This window comes from Staurois parvus, unplaced genomic scaffold, assembly GCF_062004578.1.
Source record: "Staurois parvus isolate SC_StPar_1 unplaced genomic scaffold, SC_StPar_1.0 ptg000137l, whole genome shotgun sequence".
Lineage (NCBI taxonomy): Eukaryota > Metazoa > Chordata > Amphibia > Anura > Ranidae > Staurois > Staurois parvus.
In genome coordinates, this window is record NW_028317933.1 from 15,123,739 (window position 1) to 15,147,633 (window position 23,895).

Consider the following 23,895-nt stretch of genomic DNA (forward strand, 5'->3'; position numbering starts at 1 on the left):
TTAGGAGACTTTAAGGCCTTCCAGACTGTTCTGATATTCAAGAATCAGCAGTTCTGGACATAATTTCAGACTGTTTTGTACATATTTGATTGTATGTGCATTTGGGTGTACAATACATTCCAAAATGTGGTTTTGTTTTTTCTCTCTCGAATATGCACGTGTACAGGCACATTGTAAATAAAGGGCTGCGTTTTAGATCAGTTACACTTTTTCTAAAAGGAAAAAAAAAGCTGTATATGGTCACATAATAGTCCTTGGACCTGTATATGGTCACATAATAGTCCTTGGACCTGTATATGTGCTGCCATTGAATTTACTGAATGTGACATACTTGCTTTACTCATCAATCAACACTTTTTGTTTTCTCCCTCTAGCCTTTCAGGTTCTAAACTTGGACCTTCAGCGAAGCTCAAATGCTATTGCACATAGAACCAATGAGTACATGATTGAAAAGCTTGTTGTAAGGAGAGGTCAGACATTCAGCATAAAAGTCATGTTCAACAGGGCCGTGCAACCCGAAGACAACCTGAAATGGTGGACTCAGCCAGGTAATGTCTGTATTATACAAGTCTGCTAGCTATACAGGGATGTACGGCCAAGCAGATTCTGACAAGGAGCTTCAATGACCTACCACAGCACTGTGGTAGTTTATTTTGAACACTAAAGCAGACAGCCGCTTGTAGTCACTCATTCACAGAACTGTGACTGCATAGTGTGGGTGGAGCCCCACACAGCAGAACTTATGTCAAATCTGACAGTACAGGGAGCCCCCCCCCCATACTATCGGGGAGGTGGGAGGGCAACAGGCCCAGCTGCAGCTATGGGAACATCTTGCATGTTCCATCTGATTTTAGGGTGGAACATGTAAGATGTTCCCAAAGGTGGACTTATCCTTTAAACACTTGTGTGTCCCAATGTGGAAATTCACCTCATTTGGTCCATGAGTCAGAAAGCGAGGGATAATCCAGTTGTCATAAAATCAAAGCTTTCAGTAGACTAATGTTCTGGTTAGGTGGGAATTCATCTCATTTTGGGAGGGTTTTTTTTTTTTTTTTTTTGGGAGTAAAGAAGAAATCTCACTAGCTGGACCCAGACAGCAAAAACACTGGTGGATTCTTTACTCTGCCAGCTCTAAAAAAAAAAACAAAACCTACACGTTTGTCTATCCATACATTGTAATGAATAACCTTTAATAAATGATCTGCTTTTTGTAATTTTAGTCTGGCTGTTTGGTTTCCAGCTAAGTTCACCTTTTTTAAATATAAATGCACTTTTTTTTTTTTGCAAGACTGAACTATAAACCATGCTGAGCAGCCCATTCAAACTAAACACAGTGGCAGACTGTATCTGTAGGTGGTGTGGTGGCTCCCCCCTCATTTACAGTAATCGATGACAGTGGGTATGGGGAATGCTGGCAGCAGGAGGTGGGTACATATGAGCACATTACCTCTAAATATGGGTGTAACATGCTCTTAAGGGTGAACTTGCCCTTTTTTAAAGACTTGCCTAGGTATGGTCCTGCAACCAAGCTCATGCAACCATAAAAGCTCTCTCATCTCAGAAATGTAAGACTCCTATCAAGTTTTATCGAATAAGGAAAACACACATAATCAAACAGGTTGTGTGAGGTGGACTTGATGGGTCACTTTACAAATACTTGAAACTAATGACTGGTCTGTGCACAAACCTACAGTAGCTGTCAATATCTGCTTTGCCCAAATGCTGGTCATTATGACCAAGAGGCTTGTTTTCGTGATGTCCATAATTCCAAATGGCCAACCCATCATAGTGATGGCAATCAAAAAAAAACTCCACTTCCCACACTTTGGGAATCAAAGGGTTTATGCATGATATGAGTGATTCTAACACATGCTAATTCATCTGCTGATCTACACAAGGGGATGCAGGACTTGAAAGCAAAGGGATAAAAACCAAGGAAGTGCACAACAAGCATGAGTCACCACAGGCTCCTCTATCAATGCTCAGCAGGTAGCTTTATGTTTTTAGGTTATCTCCCCTCAAAGTCTGCAGGCAACTCTAGCTGAAGCTGTAATAATACACTTTTTTTTTTTTTTTTTTTTTCCCCCTGGGACATACAGCACTACATTTTTGAAGCATATATTTGCTCCACTTGAAAAGACAGTTTTAATGCAGAATTGGTGTACATTAACCCCAATCTAGCTAACTGAGTTGCTGTTATCTTGTCATTATTACATTTTTAACAGGCAGATCAAGCTCTAAAATAATCCTCAGCTCTAGTGATGAAAAATCTTGGCATGCTACCTCCAAAACTAACAGTGACCACTCCATGGTAATCACTATCAACTCACCGGCTGATGCTGCTATTGGACATTACCTTTTGGGTTATCAGATCAAGAATGGATGGAGTGATATATTCCACAGCTGTGGAGAATACATATTGCTTTTTAATCCCTGGTGTGCAGGTATGTGCAAAATGCATAAACCTATTGAATTAATCTTGGTATACTAAAATGTGTAATGGCTCCCTGGTTTATTTACTGGGCCATTCCTTTTGTATGCTGTGTTAACAATTTGGCAGCGTGAGAGTATTTACAAGGGGGAGGAAGAAGCAGAACATCACAGAATTAAGAAAATTGTCAAACCACCAAATATTCTCATTGAGTACAACAGGAGACCTATTGGTTATAATTAAATCCTAGCACTATTAGGCAGTCTTCAATCTTCTCCCATCACCTGGTTAGTCTTGTTGGGCTCCTAGTTGTTCCATCAGCTGCAAGATATCAAGTCAGGCTACACTTCCTAGCTGGATTGGTCCTCTGTGCAGGAGGTGCCTTATTTAAAGCAGACCATTACCCATAACCACTTGATCCTCTTTAGCAAGGAACATGCATTCCACATTTTATTTATGCTAAGAACATTGGTGTGCTGTAAACTGCCTCCAGCATTGGTCCTGTTCTTGCTGGAGGCTGCAGTTTTGCTAAATCCCAGAGCAGCAGTAATTCTGTTGGTAGTCATATCAGCCTCTAGTGGCTGAGCATGTGCAGAGCAGGGTACTGTTTTTTTTATTTTATAGAGGTGTGTGTGTGTGTGTGTGTGTGTGTACTGGCCCTGGGATTTTGCATACATTAAAGTGTTCTATGATTAAAATTGCAAAAAAAACCAAATACACAATTGCAGCCGCATAGATGTTGGGAACTAGGAGAGGAAAAAAGAATGTGTCCCTGAATCAGACAGGCTAGATATGGCCCTGACAGATTGTAGGGTCTCTCACCTTGTAGAGATTCAGACTTCCATACAAGTGCATTGTTCAGGTATAGTCTGAAAGAAATCCAGCAGTGCCTAACAAGACTAGAGGAAAGTAACTTTTTTTTTTTTTTTTTTTTTTTCCCATAAATATTGGGGACTGCATTAGATCTGGAACATTCAGTTAGAGGTTCCACTCCACCAATGAGTAGGTTATCACTAAAGTGCAGGTAATCTCCCAAATATTACTTTTGCTTTCCTCCACTAGATGACACCGTGCACATGAAGGATGATGCTGCAAGAAAGGAGTATGTTCTTAATGAGCATGGAACAATCTTCTGTGGCAATGCAAGTGCAAACCCTCCACAGCGACCCTGGGATTTTGGCCAGGTAATTAGAGGCCCAAAATCTATGAAATATTGTATTTTTAAAGCAGTTTATGAGAATACATGAAACATTGGGGAACGTATGCTCTTTATATAATTTTTTTTTTGGGGGGGGGGGGCTCAGAGGGTGGGAAAAATGGTCCACTCACTCAATCTGCACAAAGCAAACATCAATCTCTTTAGACTAGACTTCTACTTTATCTTAACTGCTCTCACCCTATTCAACATCCTATACGAACTAGCCCGTTGGGGTAAGATGTCTATACTTGGACTATTCTTAGGGCTGTGAGGTCATGTGATTGGCTCCCAGTGCCAGCTTCAGGGTAGAGGGACAGCAGACAATGGATGCCCCATAGTAAGCCTGTCTGACATCATATAATTTGCAGTTGTCGGACCTATTTCCCTGAAGCTGGCCACTGAGATCACATGCCCAGACTGGAGTGCCCAGGTAATGGGCAAGTATAGACGTTTCTTCTACAGACTAGTTGGTATAGGACTTGGCATGAAAGTGGGAGCAGAGATGGGTATCTATTATAAAGATATCTAAATCCAGGCTATTTTTCCAAACTGGGGAAAAGGGGTGTGTCATTGGATTCAATGGCTTGCAAAAGGCTAAGGCGGTTGAAATCAAAACACAATGGGCTGACTTGCTAAAGATCCTGACAATTCTCACATAATTTGTACTCCATTGCACTATGTTGGAGCTAGAAAGAGGAAGGCGCCTCTAAGTGCAGTATTGACAATTTATTTAGTAAACAATGGAAAATTTGCACTTACAAGAGTTAAGCTGGGCTGCAATTATAAGTCCCCTATTGACCAGCAAATGGAAGGAATATAAAATGAATAAGCCAGACAATTGGAGATGCACAAATCAGAAACGTGGATGGGACAGCTGTGCTGAATTTGGCTGGACTGCATCCAACAATGCCAAACCAGTGTTCAAAGGACAAATTGTTAAGCCGAATGCTGAAAAGATCTAAGGAATGTGGTGGAGTCATTATCTAGAACCCCCTGCAAGCTCCACCTGTCTGGGCAGTGGCTGCTGTATTACCAACTAAGTTGGCATCCTACCATGCAGAGGGCTCACCAGCATCCAGGTCCTGCTGCTATAGGACTGGGTGAGAGGATCTCGCACCCATTAACAGCTTAAGTAACTAGTTCCCTTTTCAAATCCTACTTCACTGGACCAATATGGGAAGAAGTTACCCAAGTACTTTCTGCCCTTTCCCACTGGCAGTAGGAGACACTAAGTGTGGCAGGTGCAGCACTATGTAGTGCCTTGTGCGCTGTGGCATTAGAAAAATCATGTAATTGCTGTTTTCTTTTGTTTGATTAGACTTACTCTGTAATTCCTCTAATGCCGTTCTATGGATGCAGTAGGTTTAAAGAGCACACCGACTACTTTTAGTTAACTTAACTTCAATCTTCATATAACACTGCTGCTTGTGCAGCGGACAGTTCATATACAAACACGTGGTGAATGAATCGCTTAGTGGCTTGTTTCGTATTAGTGGCCTTTTTCGGTTTACCTTACAGTGGCTTATTTCGGTGGAACGAGTTGGCCTTCTCTACTTCCATAGAACTTATCTCTGACAAACTGTTTCCTCTTCTGTCTGAGCAAGTGGCTCTAGAAAGATCTAGCAGGGGATTTTACATGGGCCCAAATGTGAAACTGGCTGGGATTGGTTAAGGCTCTGTGCTGTGAGGCTGGCTGGGATTGGCTTACCTATGTGCTGACTCTTAAAGGTATATTTTCCTTTTCTGCTTCTGCTAACACAATGAATATATAAATGTTGTATAACATTCAGAGACATAAATTACAGCAATGATTCTGCTTTTGGCTTTAACATACACTGCACTGAGGTTATTGGCAGGTTCGGTATACACATTTGAACCATATTAGCAACCTAGGACTGTTCTTAGCTGGCCAGCTACACTAAGGCCAAAGACCATTTCCACGATCGTTATTCCAGACATCTGACTTTGTCTATACCCCCTTTCCACACTGCAAGCAATGCATGGAAACTTGAATTAAACATTCAAATCTCCCTGTTTACAGTGCATTCCCAACTGTATGCATACACCTACGTTGCCCTGCTATAAAACCTGTCAACTTTTGTCCTAAACAGCACAACAGTTTTTATGCGTACAAACATTAAAGGGACCCACCTGAGCAAGCAGAAAACATTCAGAACTGTCCAGCTTTTCTGGACTACCTAGAGACAGTCGGGAGTGAGAAGTGTCAACTCTCAATCCTAATGCTAGCCCCTCTGGTCTGAGTCAGATGAACTAGTCTCCTAAGCTTTCTCAGTCACTCGAGGCACAACCTCTCCAGGCTATGTCTTATGTTTGGTACTGCAGTACACTCCAAATACGCTCCTAGGGGTACCTGGCTATCTCTATTGTAACACTCTGATTTCTCATGTGTTGATGATCTGATTTTTATGTTGCTTTTTTTGTACTTTATTGTAAGATAAACAAGTCTGTATTGGTAAACCAATCTGTCATCCTGTGTGACTCTCGCCAGTTGAGGTAATTTTGGTGTCGGTAAAAGTGAAGCCACTTTCAAATCTCATTCTGCCTGCTGGCATCCTGATCTAACATCTCAATCTCTCCTGCACCAGATGCACAGATGTGGCCTACTGGATGGTTTAGGGGCCAGTGTTGGGCTTTTGGCTGCAATTGCAGCATGCTTTTGAGATGTCTGCTTTTATTGCAGGTGCAGTTAGTGTGCTTTGGGATGCTTTTGCACTCCTATAGACTTGCATGGGGAAAAAAGCGGTTCTGACACAACCAAGACCATCAGCACTTGCCCTTAATCTTTCTGCTGGCCACACCTATGCATTGGAAAAGATTTACTTCAACTGGAGCATGCAAAGTCTGGTGCAGCACTGCATAGAAACCAATCTGCTTCCAGTTTTTTTTATTATTAAAGCTTAATTGAACAAGCTGAAGTTAAAATTTGGCTACCATGCACAGTTGCATCAGATTCTATACAAGTGCATCAGTTTTAATCTTCCGCACTCCTGTAGAACTTCCGCACTCCTGTAGAAGCCATCTTCCACTGCTGCACAAAGAGCATAACTACTACACAGGCACCATGATTTTACTTGTGGGTTGGCATTCTAGATGAGGAGTAAGTGATGTCCCTTAGGGCTCCCTGGGGGGGGAAATGGTGCAGGCATTCTCCTTAGAAAAGGAATTGACTTACTGTGAGCTCTTGGAGAGGTAAATAAGTTACACTTGTGAATTACTTGGTATGTGTTTAAACATGGGAAATATATCTGAGGACACTTCCAGTCTTAAGGTAGAAAATGGGGAGGGGGAGTGTTATCTATTATCTTTTGAATTTTTTTTTTTTTAATTTTTCAGTTTGAAAAAGGAATTTTGGAAATCTGCTTAAAAATGCTGGACAGTAGTATCGAGTACAGAAGAAGTGCTGCTAAAGATCTCTCTTTCAGGGGAGACCCTGTCTACGTGTCAAGAATATTAAGTGCTATGGTGAGTACACTGATGGACCTAACCATAGCCATGGGAGACTAAATAGCTGCTAGCAAACCCTAGGGTATGGAAAAACTACGGTCTTCAAGCCAATGCTCTAGTACAGTTCATCACAGATCTGCCACTCTGTGATCCAGCACTGCTCCTTTTTTACAAAGCATCCTCCAACCCCCCCCCCCCTTCCCCATTCCTTGACCCAAGGGCATCAAGGATTTGCCCCTTGGGGTGACCATGGACTCACAGAAAAAGCAGCTCTACATAAGACACTGAACACAATAGTTCAGGGGTGGGGTGTGGGTTTTTTCTCCCCCCCCCCCCCCCCCCCCCATGTAGAAACTTCAAGATCCATTTTCTAGCATGTATATGTATTTCTGAACATCCTGGACCTGATGAACCACTTGGACTCTGAAACTTAGGCAACTTTGCTGTCCCTCATTAACCTAGTAAAAATTGAATGATGGTTGTAGTATAACAGGGATTAACTATAGATGTCAATGGTGTGACACTGCCCTGACTGGGTATCTCCACCAAACCACAGCTCCCTCCTCTCTGGATCCAGAATATAGCAAAGTTGCACCAAGCATCAGACAACCAATGTTGGGAGTAAAACGGGGCTGACTTTATTAAACTGCACAGCATTTAGCCATGGTTAACACTAATGCAGTGTAGGAAACAAAGGATTCTCTATGGCATGGCATCCATGCAAATTGGTACAAGTGTCAATATTAACGACACCCCCTTACATGGATTGCAAAATGCAGTGCAATTACCAGAATTTGGATCACATGTGATGTGCTGCACCACATAGTGTCAACCAGGGCTTGTATACCACTTCCTCCTAGACAGGTATGGCATACAAGTCCCAGTAGATGAGTTCATTACATGAACAATCAAAACACAAGACAATGGATTCCTTCCTGGCATCTAGCAGTCTGGACTGTGCAGGTAATTAAGGAAGGTGAGAGCTTATCACCTAAACCTAATTACAGCAAACAATAGTTTGTGCCAGGAAACCTGTAACAGAAAATGGCTTGACCCCACATATGCTGGAATTCACCCCTGCACATAGTTCCACTATGCACAGCATGCCAAGGGGTCCAGGACACAGTCAAAGCCCTTCTTGTATGGAAAGAATAGCTGGTATAATTCAGAGCAAGCCAGGTACACAGGGAAGCGATATAATCCTGAGGGGGTGGGGTCTCCTTAGTCCTGGGTCCATAGTTTGTTAGAAGGTGGCAGCAGGCTCCTGGGAGCCCACGTCACTGTTTCTGTAAACTGTGAAAAGGCAATGCATCATAAAAAAAAAAACCCAAAGTTGTTTTGGATTAATGGCTTGGTATTTGTGGGGTTTTTCTTATTGTGAATAGTGGTTATGGGCAACAGGAGATGTAACACTTGCACTCTTGTTTTTAGGTTAACAGTCCAGATGACAATGGAATTATCGTTGGAAATTGGAGTGGAAATTATTATGGCGGAGTGGAACCTACAAAATGGAATGGAAGTGTTTCCATTCTCCGTAAATGGAATGAAAGTGGGCCTGTCAGATATGGACAGTGCTGGGTGTATGCAGGGGTCCTTTGCACAGGTTTGTATACTTTTTTTTTTTTTTTTTTTTAACAGAAGCCTCACATGAAAAAGCTGCACATCTGTTTATGGTGTAATGGGGATAAACCACTACATACTTGCCAGTTTGTCCCTGTTGGCAATTGTGGCATTTGAACATAAACACTGCTGTTTGGTCTTCCCATAACTCTTCAAACCCTCCATGATTATTGATGGCACACACCTGCCCCTCTCACTTTACATTTGTGTTTACTTTGGGTCATGGCAAAGTGAGCCAAGCTGGGTTCTACTTCCAGTTCAATTATACAAAATCCACTTTGTACTTGAGATTTACAAATCCATCTTGAAGGATCAACTTAAATCCCTGGTTCACACCAGTGTAGCTTTGAAATTTGTGCTAATTCAGCACAATTTCCAAGCTACTGATCAGTGCAATTTTTTTTGATGCAGAGATTGTCCTGACTGAGATTGAGATTTTATTTTAAATGTTAAGATTTTTAGAAACAGTACACACAGAAAATGCAACCCACCAACATGAGTTGTAGAAAATCAAGCACAATGTGTATAGCAACACCACAAAATGGACCAATGTGTAATGACGCACTGGTAGCACATCAGATTTTGGTAACAAATTGCACCACAAACCAACTGGTACAAATATCACTGACGTAGTAGACAAAAGTAAAGAATGGAAAGACATGAGGGCCAGCCAATCTGTTAAATAAAATGGTGAATCCATGGATCCCAAGATCTCAAATTTTAGAGGTATTATGTATACTAGTACATTAATCATAATCCATTTGGAAACAGTCAGCAATATCATTGGACTTAGTCAGTGTTTTTGGCTATCATAACTCTCGCTGCCAACAAGATATGAAGAATACTTTTTTTTTTTTTTGTATGGATACATTGGCCTCATGATCCCCCTATTGCCCAGGGGGCCCCATGAGTTATCAGTCCACCCCTGTATGTGGTGCATAGTACCCTCCTGTCCACAATGTCAAACAGATGAGGTGGTTTTTGCAAGACATGTAGGGACTAAATGCCAACGGAGAAGCCTTTTGTAGCTGGAGTCAATGAGCGTAGTGTTAATCGAGCTTTTAGACGCTTGGCGGGATATGGCTAATGCTTTATCTCCAGGGAAATATTTTAAATCTTTCCCATTGTACCATATAAGAGTCTAACATTTGTCTCAATAAGGGAAGCGTATATGTTGTATAGGCAACCTTTCACCACTCCAGAATCCCTACAGGAGACTTCAAGAGGGGTGAGCATACAGGATTCCATCAGTAATTTTAAGCTTTCTAGTGATAAAAACTTTAATTATAGTGAAACAGTTTGCTAGAAGGCAGTTGGCATTTTGTCTGAAAATATTGGAAAGAATATGGATTAAGTTCTTTCAAATCCCCAATATGTAAAAATCCCTTATTGAAACACAGATAATGTTAAACCAGGTGTGAATTCAGGGTTACAAAAGACTGGGGCCAGAGGGGTATGTAGGGAAAATAAAGGGTTGTGGGCCCGCCACCTATCCCAGATCGCTAAATAATGTAGGGCAGATGGGAGGATGCAACCAATGGGGAGCCAATAGCATATGGATGACAAGATGGGGCCTCAGTGCCAACCCATTGAAGTGCATAGCCCCTGGCTGTAGTATAGGAGAGCTGCATTATCTGAGCAACACGAAAATAAGTGTCATAAGATTAGGAAGTTCCAAACCACCATGCTTTTTTTCTGAGAATATAAAGTCTAAACATTGACCCAAGGATGTTTTGCCTTCCTATATAAATCTAGAGATTTAAGCATAAGTTTCCCCTCTGGGGACTGCAGTCGGTTAAGTTCAAAAGTAATATAGCAGTCTTGGCAGAAATGTCACTTTAATGACATTGATTCTACCAAACCAGGATAAAGTGAGGTCTGCCCAATTATGTAAATCAGTCTTGAGTCACTTAAAGAGGGTAATAGTTAGCACGATCTAGCGTTCATATAGCGCTCGTGAGATGGATCTCCAAGTAGGGAAGGCAGCAAGGGGCCCACTGAATCAGTTGTCCCAAAGATATTGAACCTCCTGGGAGTTAAGAAATATTTAAAGCAGTAGTTTGAGTAATTCAGAGAGACCCGAGTCCATAGAGAATTGGTGAAGTAAATTGGATAAGGACATCAGGAAATAAGGCACATTTTATGGTCTTGTTGGCCACCAGAGATAGTCGGGACAGAACTAATGGCTATAGCAAGGGGTTCCACTGCTAGGGGAAAGGGGGCAATCCTGTCTAGTGCCTTTCCCAATGGGCGGAGGTGTGTATGTGACTAAGACCTGAGGCGTTAACAATATAAAGCCCACAAGAGTCGGAGGAACTGAACCCGGATGCATCTAATGTCTGAAATGGTCCCAAGTCAGACTGTCAAATGATTTATGGAGATAGACAACAGGACTTCCCTCAGCAAGAAATTGTACCAATTAGATTGTACAACTGACAGTGCCAAGGTTTGATGAATTTGGTCGTGTTTGACGACCGCCAATGAACCCTGATTTGATTATGAGCTAAAAACTTAAAATTCTCACTAAAGTTGTGGCTTTAGGCTTTAAGATTGCAAATAAGGAGAGGGGACAATAATTGGACAGCATAGTATCTTAGGCTTAGGAGTTGCACTAACGACCGCTCTTTGTCAAGGCACCACTCTCGTATCTTGTAAACTATTAAAATAAAGGGCCATATTTGGAATCTGGTCAGGGAAAGATTTATGAGGAAGGCTGTCAGCTCCTGGGGATTTATGTGGAGCTAAGGTTTTTAAAGTGTTCTGAATCTCCTTTGAAAGTGATAGGTTGATCCATTAATTCCCTATGGGCCTCCTGAAGAGTCGATGTCAGGAAGCTGTTTACAAATGAGGTGTCCCCTCGGAGTGGACAGTAAAGATCCATATAAAAGGAATGGAACTCTTGTATGATCTTCCCAGGATCTTGAGAGCACCAGTGGACAGCCTAGTTTTAGGAAGAGCCACATGAGACTGTCTAGGAGACTGCTTGCTAGTAATGTACCTGGTCTATTTCAAGTGAAAAACTTGATTGGCCCAATGTAACTGTTTATCTGCTGTAGTAGTAAGGCATAAATTTAAGTTCCAATTGAGCCTGGTCAAGTTAACAGAGCAGGATCAGGTGTCTTTATGTTGGGAGACAAGATCGGTATACACTTTATATTTAGTCAGAATCGGTTTGTTACAAGCCTTTTGTCAAGATACGTGAATAAAAAAAAAACCTGACCGAGGCTTTGAGCCGCCCAATTAGGTGGATTCGTGTCATCCACCTTTTTCATCTCAAAGTAAAATTTCAGATGTCTGGAAATCTCAAGACAATAAGAAGCGTTGCCTAAGAGGGATTCATTATGCTGCCAATGAGGAGCAGACTTCCCATGTGTTCAACACTACAACATTAAAAGAACCGGGTCATGTTCGGACCAAGGTGTAGAGACATTTAACTAATCCAATCTAGAGTGAGCTAGCATGGAGGCATATATGGTCAATGTGGGAGTAACAATTATGAGCTCTAGGGAAATGGGAATAATCTCGAACTTGAATTACCATCCCAAGCATAGCCGAGATCATGGCAAAATAAATCCCTACTAGACAGAGCTGAAAGTTTGCTCAGTTTTTAAGTATGATAGTACGAGATCAATCCAGCAGCTGATCTAATGCTAAGTTTGGCTTCAGAGTTTGAGGGCGATATTTTGACTGAAGACTAAACTCATGTGAAAACTCCACCTGATTGTATTTGGAGCATAGCACACTAGGAAGAATCATGTTTTCTGTAAGTGACCTTTCACCAGAAGATGGCATCCCTCCCAATCCTTGATAATTTTAGATTCAGTGACAAACGGCAGGATAAACAAGGGGAGGGGGGTGTTTCTTCTTGGCATTAGCAAAATAAGAGGGTAATCTTTGTGGGGTAAAGGGGGGAAAATGTCTCCTGAAGGGCTACTACATTCACACCTAAAGAGCAGTATGAATTAAAGGCTTTAATTTGTTTGGAAGGAGAGCCAAGCCCCTGGACATGAGGGCAATCTGATCACCCCTCGGCCAGTTATTGATCATGTCTCCCCAAAGGTCTGACAAACTATAGTTGGTGAGTTTCCTACCCCCAGAGCATGAGAAAAATCCGGATTGACAAATGGCAGTGACAGCTGACTCTCAGATGGAAAGAAAACATTAAAAACCAGCATAATGTAAACATCAAAACAGAACCCCCACAAGAACAAATATCAGGAATAAAGATCACATTGGGACAAATAGGCAGTTTCACAAATATTTTTATATGGCCAACAGTAGCAGCTAATGTTCCCAAGGGAACTACTGAGAAGCCATCACACAATTTCAAAACCCTGAAGTAAAAAAAAAAAAAAATAGTCTCTTGATGTGATTTTCATCTTCCTGGAATTTGAAGCAGACCAGTAGTGGTGAAAGCAGCAGAGGATGAGTGTTAGCTCTCAACGGAGAATGAGATGGACTATGGGAAATGATGCTCAATTGGAGCAGGATTTTTTTTTTTTTCCACCTTCTTGAAATGTAGGGCACATGTTTTCTGTTGTAGGTAAACTGAAGCCAGAAATTGCACTCACTGACTAATATCCCACTGTAATAAAGTGGGAAAGTAATGGCTTGAGAGAGCTCAGTTTTCTGGATGGTGGTTGGAGAAACATCCACAAAGATTTGTATTTTATGTTCTGCAAGTTCCAGCTCTGGATTTTTCTCTACCATATTTCATAACCACTTCCTTGACTCTGTAAAAATGTGGTTTGACAATAACCCTAGGAGGCCCTTCTGGTCTGGGGGGGAGGGGGGATCGGTGCCCTATGAATGAACAATCTCTGTATGAAAATCATCAATTTTGGGGGTTGCATGAGAGATTGAGCTCTGATTTTCCAGGAGCCCCAAATATGGAAATTGTAATGTCTGGCATGGTTCTAGGTCATCCATTTTAGAGTAAGCTTCATCCTGTCACTTCTGTAATCATATTGGTATTTTGGGACACATGATGGACTGTCGTGTCTACTTTAGACTCAATACTAACAAGACCTTGGCCCAATTCTTAAGAGAATTGGATAAAAGCTACTAAATTAGCGGAGGATCCGACAGATTTAACAGGTCAGCAAAATGAGCAATAAGGGTCACATCCCCTGATTTTACAGTAGCGGAGCTGGAGGAAGTGTTTAAGTCTCAGGCCTATCAAGGTCGGGTTCAATACTGCTGCTTTGGCTGAGAAATATAGCGGCTATCTCGTTATCCAGTGAAGAGGAGGCTTGAGAATCATGGCCTAGTGAGCAGGCTGAGGCCTGTGGGGGAGCTGTATATGGTCACTCACCCCTGCAGAGGAGGCCAGTGTCCCTGTCCCAGTTTGCAGCTCAAGTGGTGCCAGATTTAGCTCTGAGGAAGAGCAGCTGTCAGAGGTAGTGGAGGCTGTGGGATCAGAGCCAGCTGCCCCCACAGGCATTGGGTGCTGAGAGCCACTTTGGCCCCTCCCCACCACATGACCCAGCATGGGGAGGGCTCTGGGTCACCCAGTCTGCTTCAGAGGTTGAAGGGAGCCCCTGTGAGGTTTAGTGCCCACAAACAGGCTCTGAATATGCTGGGGGGGGGGGGGGGGAGAGCAGAGCGGCTCACCGGGACATGTGGGCTGGCTGCCCACGCATGCATGCCTCCCATAAATATAAATTTCCCCCTCTTTGAACTGTCAAATTGCATTGTTGTGAACCAGGGCGTAAAGTGCTCTTTATTTTCTAGAATTGATTAACTTCCTTCTTTACATTTCTCCTAGTGCTCAGATGCCTTGGAATCCCTGCCCGTGTAATCACAAATTTTGCTTCTGCTCATGACACTGATGGAAATCTCACTATAGATCGATACTTTGATGAATATGGCAACCAAGTTATGGATTCAGCTGACAGTATATGGTAAGATGGGCTCTTTTTATACTCCTGCTCCTTGGTATATAATAGAATTCGTTTGGATATTATGTTACACCGTGTAACAGGCAATTTCCTTAGCTACATGCACCTGATGTAAACTGTTCAGGATCACATTAAGGTGGTGTAGTTGTATCCGGAAGAGAGAAATGTCCTTGACACCATTACTGTGTATAATTAAAGTTGAACTCCAGGCAAATGGCTAAATACACTGAATTTACAGATAAGTGAGCTGCTCTACCTAAAGGATTTGATCTTTCCATCCAGTCCTGAAATGTACATACCTTAGCCAACCATACAGATTAAAACTCAGCAGGGATCTGTTTGAGTTTTGATCAGTGTGGACTTTACAGATCCCCACTCTGGACAGGGAAAGAATAAGGGCACGCTTTTGTAAATACCTGGGGTACATGGTTAGCACAACTGTTTTAAATGCATAAAATCTGTAAGCCTGTAACTTCTTCTTTTTTTTTTTTTTTTTTTTTTTTTTTTTTTTTTTTTTCTATTATAGGAACTTCCATGTGTGGGATGAAGGTTGGTTTGTCAGAAAAGATCTTGGATCCGAATATGATGGATGGCAAGTTGTAGACGCAACTCCACAAGAGAAAAGTGAAGGTGGGGGCAACCATGCATAGATGTTTTTCCATCCTGAACAAATTGGGGGACATGTTACTTAAATATTTAAAAGTTTGGGTAAGGGTTGGAGCCTTTTTTAAAGTGGCTTTGCACAGAGCAACCCTGAACATTCTTGGGTTCCCCACTGGTACTCTTGAACCTTTTCTTGTGTGCCCCCCATCGCAGGCTATTTTCTATAGGGGCACACCTGTGGGCTTGATACTAAGCTATTTAACAGGATTTGTTAGGCAGGAGCCATTGGTGCCAGTTGTTGTCAATAGAGCTGCTGCAGATGAGCACAGTGTGATAGGACTTTGTTGTATGTGGGGTTGGGTGATGCAAACACTATGTATATTGTTGGTCACAAATGCTATTAAAGAGCCCCCCCCCCCCATGATGGCCAGCAGAACATCTCAAAAGGCTGCCCCTCCAATAATTCTGCAAGCCCCTTTGTTCCCTTGCCCCCTCCACTATTTTTTTTTTTTTTTTTTTTTTCCTCCCCATCCTGAACATATTGGGGGACATGCTAAATGTTTAGGTTCCTACCCTTACCCAAACTTTTTAAATTTTAAAGTGGCTTTGCACAGAGCAACCCTGAACCTTCTTGGGTCCCCCACTGGTGCCCTTGAACCCTTTTGTGTGTCCCCATAACAGACCACTTTCTATAGGGGCTTGATCCTGAGCTCTCTATCAGGATTTGTTTAACAGCAACTGTTGCCAATGGCTTATGCTGCTACCTATGAATAGAGCTGCTGCAGATGAGCACAGTACGATACAACTTGAATGTATGTGGGGGGGGGGGGGTGATGCAAACACTGTGTATATAGTTCCCTTGCCCCCTCCACTATCCTCCTCTTGGACAGTGCATACCCAGCTGGTCTAGGACTAGCATCGCCAACATAAATGTTCCCTGGCAATAGTTCCTGCACTCAGTAGATTTAAACTCTAATACTGCTGCACTTGAGCTGGGCTTGCTACTGTTTTATGCTGATCTGGGTGCCAAATGTCCTTATTCCTAGTCCTTACTGTTAGTCTCTTTTGTATGCTAAATTGTGTTACCATTTGTTAATCCATTTTATGTTTACCTAGTTGCAAACCATATTAGGTGACAATGTTAAGTTTGCCTTTTACTACCTGGTTTGGTGCCTGTATTCTTTGATTATAGCACTGAGTACTAAATATTTCCCTGAATTCCTGTGATTGTTTGTTTTACTTCAAACCTTAAAGAACCTTCACCTCAGACACCAGGTTGAGTGTACAAAAACAGAGGACCCATCCTATCCAGCACCTCCTATGGGGGCAGTGCTATCTTTAGTTAATATAAGATGCAGCTTTTAATTGGGGAGGTATAAAGGTTATTTGGAGCCCTTGCATCCCCTCTTCATCTTGGCCACCCTCGGATACTGCTGTAAAGCATTAATCTCGCACCCATTAGGAGTGCCCTCCTTTTAAACAAATGGGCAAAGCAGGCCTTCTATTGGTGATATGACCTTATAAATGAACTGCTACCTGTTGAGGTAGCTGTTCCTAGACCCTAATTGAAGTCTGAATTGACAGACCCTAGATTGTCCTGAATCTGACTCGAGCTCCAGGATGAGAGGAACCCCATTACCAGTCCATTTAACGCTGGTGATTGTCATTGGATGATACAAGCATATAACCAGTTTGGGTTGACTAATTGCTATTCAGAAGCTGAAACTGCTGGTCAAATTTTCATCCACTAATCTTTTTGGGGTGTGGGGTTTTTTTTTTTTTTACAATTTAGGTTCATACCGCTTGGGACCGTGTTCTGTGCACGCTGTTAAAGAAGGTGATGTTGACAAGAAGTACGATGCTCCTTTTACGTTTTGTGAAGTAAATGGTGACATAGTAGACTGGATGGTTTATGATGACGTGCGAAGAAGAATAAACACCCAAACTAGTGCAATTGGAAAATTTATCAGCACCAAGGCGATCAATTCAAATGAACGTACTGACATAACAGACAACTATAAGTATACCGAAGGTACAGTCAGCTGTATTTTTAATGACCCCATATATTAAAGTAGGATTGTGTCCCTACCCTCCAAGCAGTTGGAATGCACCTGGTGGACAGGCAGCTTTTTCCATTAGCTCTACTACCAGTGCTTGTTTGAAAGTGTGTGTGTGTGATGTATAGTTTGTAATTAGGGCTTGGGTGAGAATCCTTGTTTTGCTCATCCCATACACAGGCTCTGTGGCTTTACAGTGCTAACAATGGCTGTGCTTTACTGCCAAAGCAGGCCATAGACTGTGCGAACTTTCCTGCAACAGTGTCATATTAAACAGTGCAAGGTGAATCCTTCCTACCAAGCCATTGTTCTAGCGGGAGGAAGGCCACCCCTGGTGGGAGAACAGTGATTACTGCTAGTGGCTGTGACAGCCACTAGCAATAATTGCAAGTAAATCTGGCAGGCTGGTTTGTACCCAAGTTGGGTTTTTCATTTGGGTACATTCAGCCTGCCCAAAAAAAGGTTAAAATCTTGGTCGGTTCCTGCTGAGATTATGGCCCACTTCTTGCAATGCAATTCTTTCAACTGGCCAAATCGCTGAAAGCAATGCACTCTGCAACTGATATCTCAATTGTGTAGCCACTGTAATGGCTAATCTAGCCTGCCTTTCATGGTGAATCCTATACATCTTTACAGTATATGCCCAGCTAAAACATATTTTGTAGGGAAGGATTAGAAACCCCTATATGGTTTTATTGCAATCTGGCCCTCCAAGTAGAGATTTGCTCTCACTTACTGACACAGGGTTCACCAGACAGGAAGTGAGGTAGCGGATATATGCTGGGTCAAATACAGCCTAGTTAGAAAACCTCCAACCTAATCTACAGTTTGCTATCAATAGCCATACAGTCTCTGGCCCTCCTTTCCTTTGGTTTCAATCATGGAGGTACAGCATAATACATGGGTGTTGCCTAGCATGGTCTGTATGTAAATGCAGTCTGTCTAGGAACACCCAATCCAGACCCTCGTCCACCTATCAAGGAATTTTCACATCTGCATAACTCATCCCAAGAGCCATCCCACTGCTTGCATCAGGGTTGATGGTTCATTAAAGAAGTACTTGGACAGGATGCTGTGAGCTTTCCAGGAAGCTATGTGCAGCACCTTCCCTGCCACTCCCACCAGCCATGATCTGGCTACACTGCATATTGAAGCACAGAGACCCATTCTATCAGTCTAAAATAAGGTATGTATTGGAGAAGTGCTTTCATTTTAAAGTAACTAAAGGCTGAAGGTGTATATTGTGCGTGCCACCCCCTATCATTCAGATGTGCACAGGAGTCTCAGCTGTCCTGTGACTTGCTCTTCTCATTGAGCCAGAAGTAATTTGCTCCCACTGCTGTCAATCACAGCTAGTGAGGGTGCAGGGCTGATCCGCAGCTCTTATGGATGCATAAGTGCCCCCTTGGCAGGGGGCTTGCTTCTGGGGGCACTGGTCAAAGGAGCCAGGAGCACCAGCAGGGGACCTGAGAGGATCTGGGCTTCTCTGTGTAAAACCATTCGACAGAGCAGGCAAATATGACATGTTTGTCTCCCAACTTAACATTTTAATTTGGCCTGTTAGAGAAAAATAAACAGAATAAACTTCTATTAAGAGTAACCAAAATTATTTATATAGCTGAGGTTAAACTGAAAGGCAAAAACCCAGCAGGGGTTATAACCCATCACCACTCATGCATATGGAGGTTACTGTTTAGCTTACAAATGTTATCTGCCTGTCTGTTGTGCTGATCCAGTAGCTTTAATACTTTTTTAGTGCCAATGACCAGGAACAAGTCAACAAATCAAGTTTTACCTCTTCTGTCCCTTAAAGAGCATAGACTGCAAAGTCAGTGCTTCAGTAGTGAAACTAGTGACACTGACTTTTAGCATGCTTTAGGAAAAAAAGGGGGGGGGAGAGAGGTGTGGCCCTAAGCAGGCCAAGTATTTTTAGTACTTAAGCCGTCACTGAAATATTAAATTATGTTTTCAGGAACCCAGAAGGAGAGGGAGATTTTCAAGAAGGCTGAGTCGCTCGGTTCCTCTGCACTCCCCAGCAATGCTAATGCTGCTATTATTGCACTTGTGGCCACCTCCGCCAATGACTTGGAGCCGGTGCCACAACCAGATTTTGAAGGAGCTTTTACACACAGCAGTGACCCCCAGGTTGGTCATGATGTCACATTCACACTGACACTGAGAAGCCTAAATTCTGTCAAGATATTTCTACAACTCAAGATGACGATTACAGCCATTGTATATACTAATGCCCCAGTGAAGAAGATCCTAACTGAAGCCCAGTCTGTAATCCTGGAACCTAAGGAAGGTATGCTTACATGGGTTTTCAATGTATTTTATTGAAGGGGCAGCTCTCCCAACTTTTTACTATATGAAAAGTTTAGGTGGACTGACCCTTTTTTAGCAGTGATTGTGACTATTACCTCAATATTTGACTCTATGCACTTGCATAAAAGCAAAACCTATGCTTGGCATTTTTCACAGGGAGGCCAGAAATATGCCTCTGAATCTCTACTACTTTCTTGGCAGTCGTGCTAATTCTCTGGATTCAACACTAAGTAGCTGCTAGCAACAAATGTCCAGAAAGTGAAGTCTGAGGATAGTCACCCTTATTTTTTGTTCCATATAAGTGACTATGAAAGTTGTGGCTGTGATTTTTGGATTTGCATGATGCCCAAGAATCTCATGAAGTCAGTACTACCTCTCAGTCCAAACCTCATCTGCTACCTGCAGTCCAGGTTTTGGCAGTACCTGATGCCTTGTCTTGTAACTGAACCTTGCATTACCTTATCAACTTATCTGAGCCTAGCCATGGAAGGGACAGTCTTGCTAGCTGGTGCCCTCAAGTTGCAGTGCACCAAATGACAGCCTGCAGTCCTCTTGCCCTTTGCTTCTAAAGTCTATTCCATCCAAGTTCTCCTCAGCTCTGTAGTGACTGGTTTCTGTCCTTTCAGCTGAGGTTTCTACCACAGGCATGCAAGACTTTATAAATGCGGTGTATCACAGCTATGGTAACTGGAGGGGGCTGTAAAAATTACACCTTCTGCATCACATTTTGCAAAATGCCTGTATTCTGGCCATGCATTCCTGAGTTTGAGGAACAGTCTCACTTCCAAAAAAAAATTGGGGAAGTACAAAAGTACTGCTATTTTTAAATGCTTGTGTGGGGTTTTTTTTTTTTTTTGGTAACTTTCAAGGTGGGAAAATCTGACTACTCCAGAAGCATCATTCCCAAGTCACTTCCACCTTACAGGTCATGGCCCTCTCCTAGTTCTCTACTCACCCAGAGTGGGGGAATTCAGCAACAATCTCGGCTATCTACTTATAGGCATCCAAATATTCCTATAGTTCAATACACATGTCTCTTCCTATGAGATTTGTTGACATGAATTGTGGCATTACAGGGTCTCTGAAACTAGACTATAAACAGAGTACAATGATCATACACCCTAAACTCAATGACTAACTTTAGAGGTGTGTTCTAGTTGTGCATGAACATACTCTGCTCTCCCAGGTATCTTATCTTCAGTAGAATGCATTGAACCTGATCCATCTTATTGTCTCTTGTAGAGAGAGAAATATCTTTTGCAATACCATATGCGAAGTATGAAGATGCAATAACTACAGATAATATGATCAGAGCTGTTGCACTGTGTCAAGACGAGAGAGGAGGTAAACTACTAGTGGATTCAGTGATGAAGCTGAGCTCCCCACCCATCATGATAAAGGTATGATGACTTAAAACTCGTTAAAGGGTCAGTCTACCCAAAGTGTGTTGTAAACTAGTTACTAAACCCACAACCATAAAATCAGTCTGTATATGCAGTAAAGCATGCTTGTTATACTCACTGTTGAACCTAAGGGCATAATACTTCACTTTGTGTAAAGTTTTTTTTGTTTTTGATCTGGTCTTCTGATTCTCCCCTTGTACTGTCACCACTCCATCTACTAGTAAAATGAGCTCTAGGAGTCACTCTGTACATTGTGTGTTCCTATCTGTGTCCAGCAGAACACTGGTTAAAGCCTATAGAAGTCACAAGACTACTATATACTGCTGAGAAGGTATTTAGCAGTTTAGTTTACCCTATAGTGAATGCAGGGTCCTGGGATTAGTAGCACTTTAATGGCAAGTTAAAGTGCCCTTTTTTTTTTTTTTTTTTTTTTTCCCATGGTTTGGCAAAAAGACTGACTTTTTTTTTTTTTTCTCTCTCTTTATAGGCAGCAAGTCAAGCACGTGTAAATCAGGTTATCCATATAGAGATTTCTTTCACCAATCCAATTTCCCAGGACATTGACAACATTGTTATGACAGTGGAAGGCAGTGGGCTGGTTAAAGAGCCAATCCATATAGAGTAAGTGTGAATATACTGAAGAGCTAATACAAAGACTAGAGAAAGGGAAGATGCTTCCTCATACCCTAAAACATTTGCTGTGGGCAATATATAGCCAAATGGCACAATATCTATATAACCATTTCTGTGACTAGCATACTTTAGTTTCTTAATATTCCTGTTTTTATGTTTTTAAGTATAGCTGTGTAATCTAATAAACTAGAATGACCAAATGTCTCAAGTCACATCTAAAATTGCACTAGTGTGAATCAAGCCTTCGTGCAAAGTCTGTTCACATTAATGCAACTCGGCACTAGGCTTTTTTTTTTTTTTTTTATATGGATGTGTGGTGCTCCTGAATCAAAATTTATTTGGAGGGTAGTTGAAAAGTGGATGGAGGCTAATTTTGCTAAAATGAAAACTCTTCCTATAACCAGGGGCAGGCTCACCACTCATGGGGCCCTGGGCAATAGGAAATCATGAGGCCCCTGGTGTCCTCACCCACTCAAACCACACCCAAAAAGCCTATGAAAGGTACCAGGGGCATCTCATGTTGCCCCCTAACCCCAGGCCCTTGGGCCATGCCTGAGTACCTAAATGGTCAGTCCGCCCCTGCCTATAACCAGTTTTCATAAATATGTATACAATATGCAAAATACACTAAAGTACATTAAAAGTGAGACTCATCTGCCACCAAGAAGAGTTTCCAAACTCTTAGGAATCTGTGGCACAAGGTGTTTAAGGACAGCATCTCACCCTTAATGACCCCCAAGATCAAAATGTCTCGTTAAGCTTTGGCATATAGCCATGAGACTGGCTTTTCCTGGACACAGCTGTATGATACTAATCTGAGATTGCCTCCTTTCTGTTGACCATGGATACTGTGATCAAACTCCCAATGGTGAAATACCATCAAAGATTTAAAGTGATTAAAAACCAGTGCACTTGTATGACTGTAAATTCAAAATGCATGGTTTTAAAATGCTTTTCGAGTTTACAAAGACTGCATCCAGAGTAAAACAGATCCTATATATCTATAGCACTACCGGGGGGGGAAAAAGTAGCCACCACAAAGTACTAGTAAACTGCAGTGTGGGGTTTTTTTTTTTTTAAAAACTGGTTGCTATGGGCATCACTGTCTTTATTTTGTAATGGTTCAAATCACCCTCATGGTGTGTTCTGTGAATGCATAGTACTGCTACAGCTCCATACACGAGGGCCAAATATGAGGCAGTTCAGTAGAAGCCCGTATACACATGCATGTCTGATGGAAGCTGGCCAAGCAGGCATGCTGGAAAACTGTCATCTGATCAGCATTCTCAACCAATGGCTACCAGCATTGACTAATGTGTACTAGAGGGGGTAAGGCAGTCCCCCTGTCAGAACACAGTATAGCAATATACTGAGCTATTATCAGATAGTAGGTACAGCAAGCTCTTCAGTGTGTCTTGGAATGGTTTTTGGGTTCTTTATCATTCTCATGTCAAAGCTACTGCTTTTTATTTGCAGGATACATTGTCTGAAGCAAAACAAGCAATCTGTGACCAATATCAACATCGTCCCTTACCGAAGTGGCCCCAGATGTCTCCTGGTGGACATTACATCTAAGAAGTTCAGGGACATTAAGGGGACATTTCCAATTAATGTGTCTACTGTATAACCTACCAGAGCTATGTTCTTCCTCAAATTAAAATGTTTCATTTTTGCACAAATTAAATGAGTAGTTTCTTTTCAAGAGCTCTACCCAAATCAACTCTAGAAAAGTTGGGTTTTAGGCCAATGTCCATTAAAAATGAGTCTAAAAAGGCTGTACTAAGTGATTTGTCAAGCTACAGTTTCCCTTTGCAAATTGGCTATCTTGTGGTAATGTAGAACCAGTGTCACTTTTACAACTGTAGGATATCCAAACAATATGGAACGGCAAGCGAATGTTCATTCAAATCTTATCGGAATGTGAGTTGCTTGCTTAAGATAGCTGTGATTTTATCCTTAATGCTAAAATTTAAATTGCAGGGTGGCTTTTGTCACCAGGCCTCTGCATCTCTATGTATTATAGGCAGATCATGGCTGGTGAGAATAGCCAGCAGGCTTCCTGGAAACACCACAGCACCCTACTTGGGCACGTCTCTCAAGAGCCTTTTGGCTTTAATGCAAGCAGTGGGCTGGGTGTTGTGACGATGTTCAATTCCAGCCACTCATCAGTATGTGACAAACTGCAGGTCAGATCTTACCCTGCTGCCACCAGTATGTGATACTTTCACTTGGTACAAATCTTTCCAGCATGCTGGACTAC

The 23,895-nt window shown here is 42.1% G+C and overlaps 1 protein-coding gene across 1 annotated transcript in view; it reads left to right on the forward strand.

The window, feature by feature from the left end:
- Positions 1–23,319, forward strand: part of LOC149465856 (protein-glutamine gamma-glutamyltransferase E-like) — a 61,099-nt gene extending 37,780 nt beyond the window's left edge. Inside the window, exons 2-13 of the mRNA XM_089673460.1 lie at positions 375–548; positions 2,226–2,444; positions 3,494–3,615; positions 6,984–7,112; positions 8,526–8,697; positions 14,482–14,617; positions 15,141–15,244; positions 17,010–17,249; positions 19,247–19,579; positions 20,842–20,999; positions 21,490–21,623; positions 23,112–23,319. Coding sequence (XP_089529586.1) covers positions 375–548; positions 2,226–2,444; positions 3,494–3,615; positions 6,984–7,112; positions 8,526–8,697; positions 14,482–14,617; positions 15,141–15,244; positions 17,010–17,249; positions 19,247–19,579; positions 20,842–20,999; positions 21,490–21,623; positions 23,112–23,262 — 2,072 coding nt within the window. The 3' untranslated portion in view covers positions 23,263–23,319. The remainder of the gene's footprint in view (positions 1–374; positions 549–2,225; positions 2,445–3,493; positions 3,616–6,983; positions 7,113–8,525; positions 8,698–14,481; positions 14,618–15,140; positions 15,245–17,009; positions 17,250–19,246; positions 19,580–20,841; positions 21,000–21,489; positions 21,624–23,111) is intronic.
- The last annotated feature ends 576 nt before the right edge of the window (positions 23,320–23,895 follow it).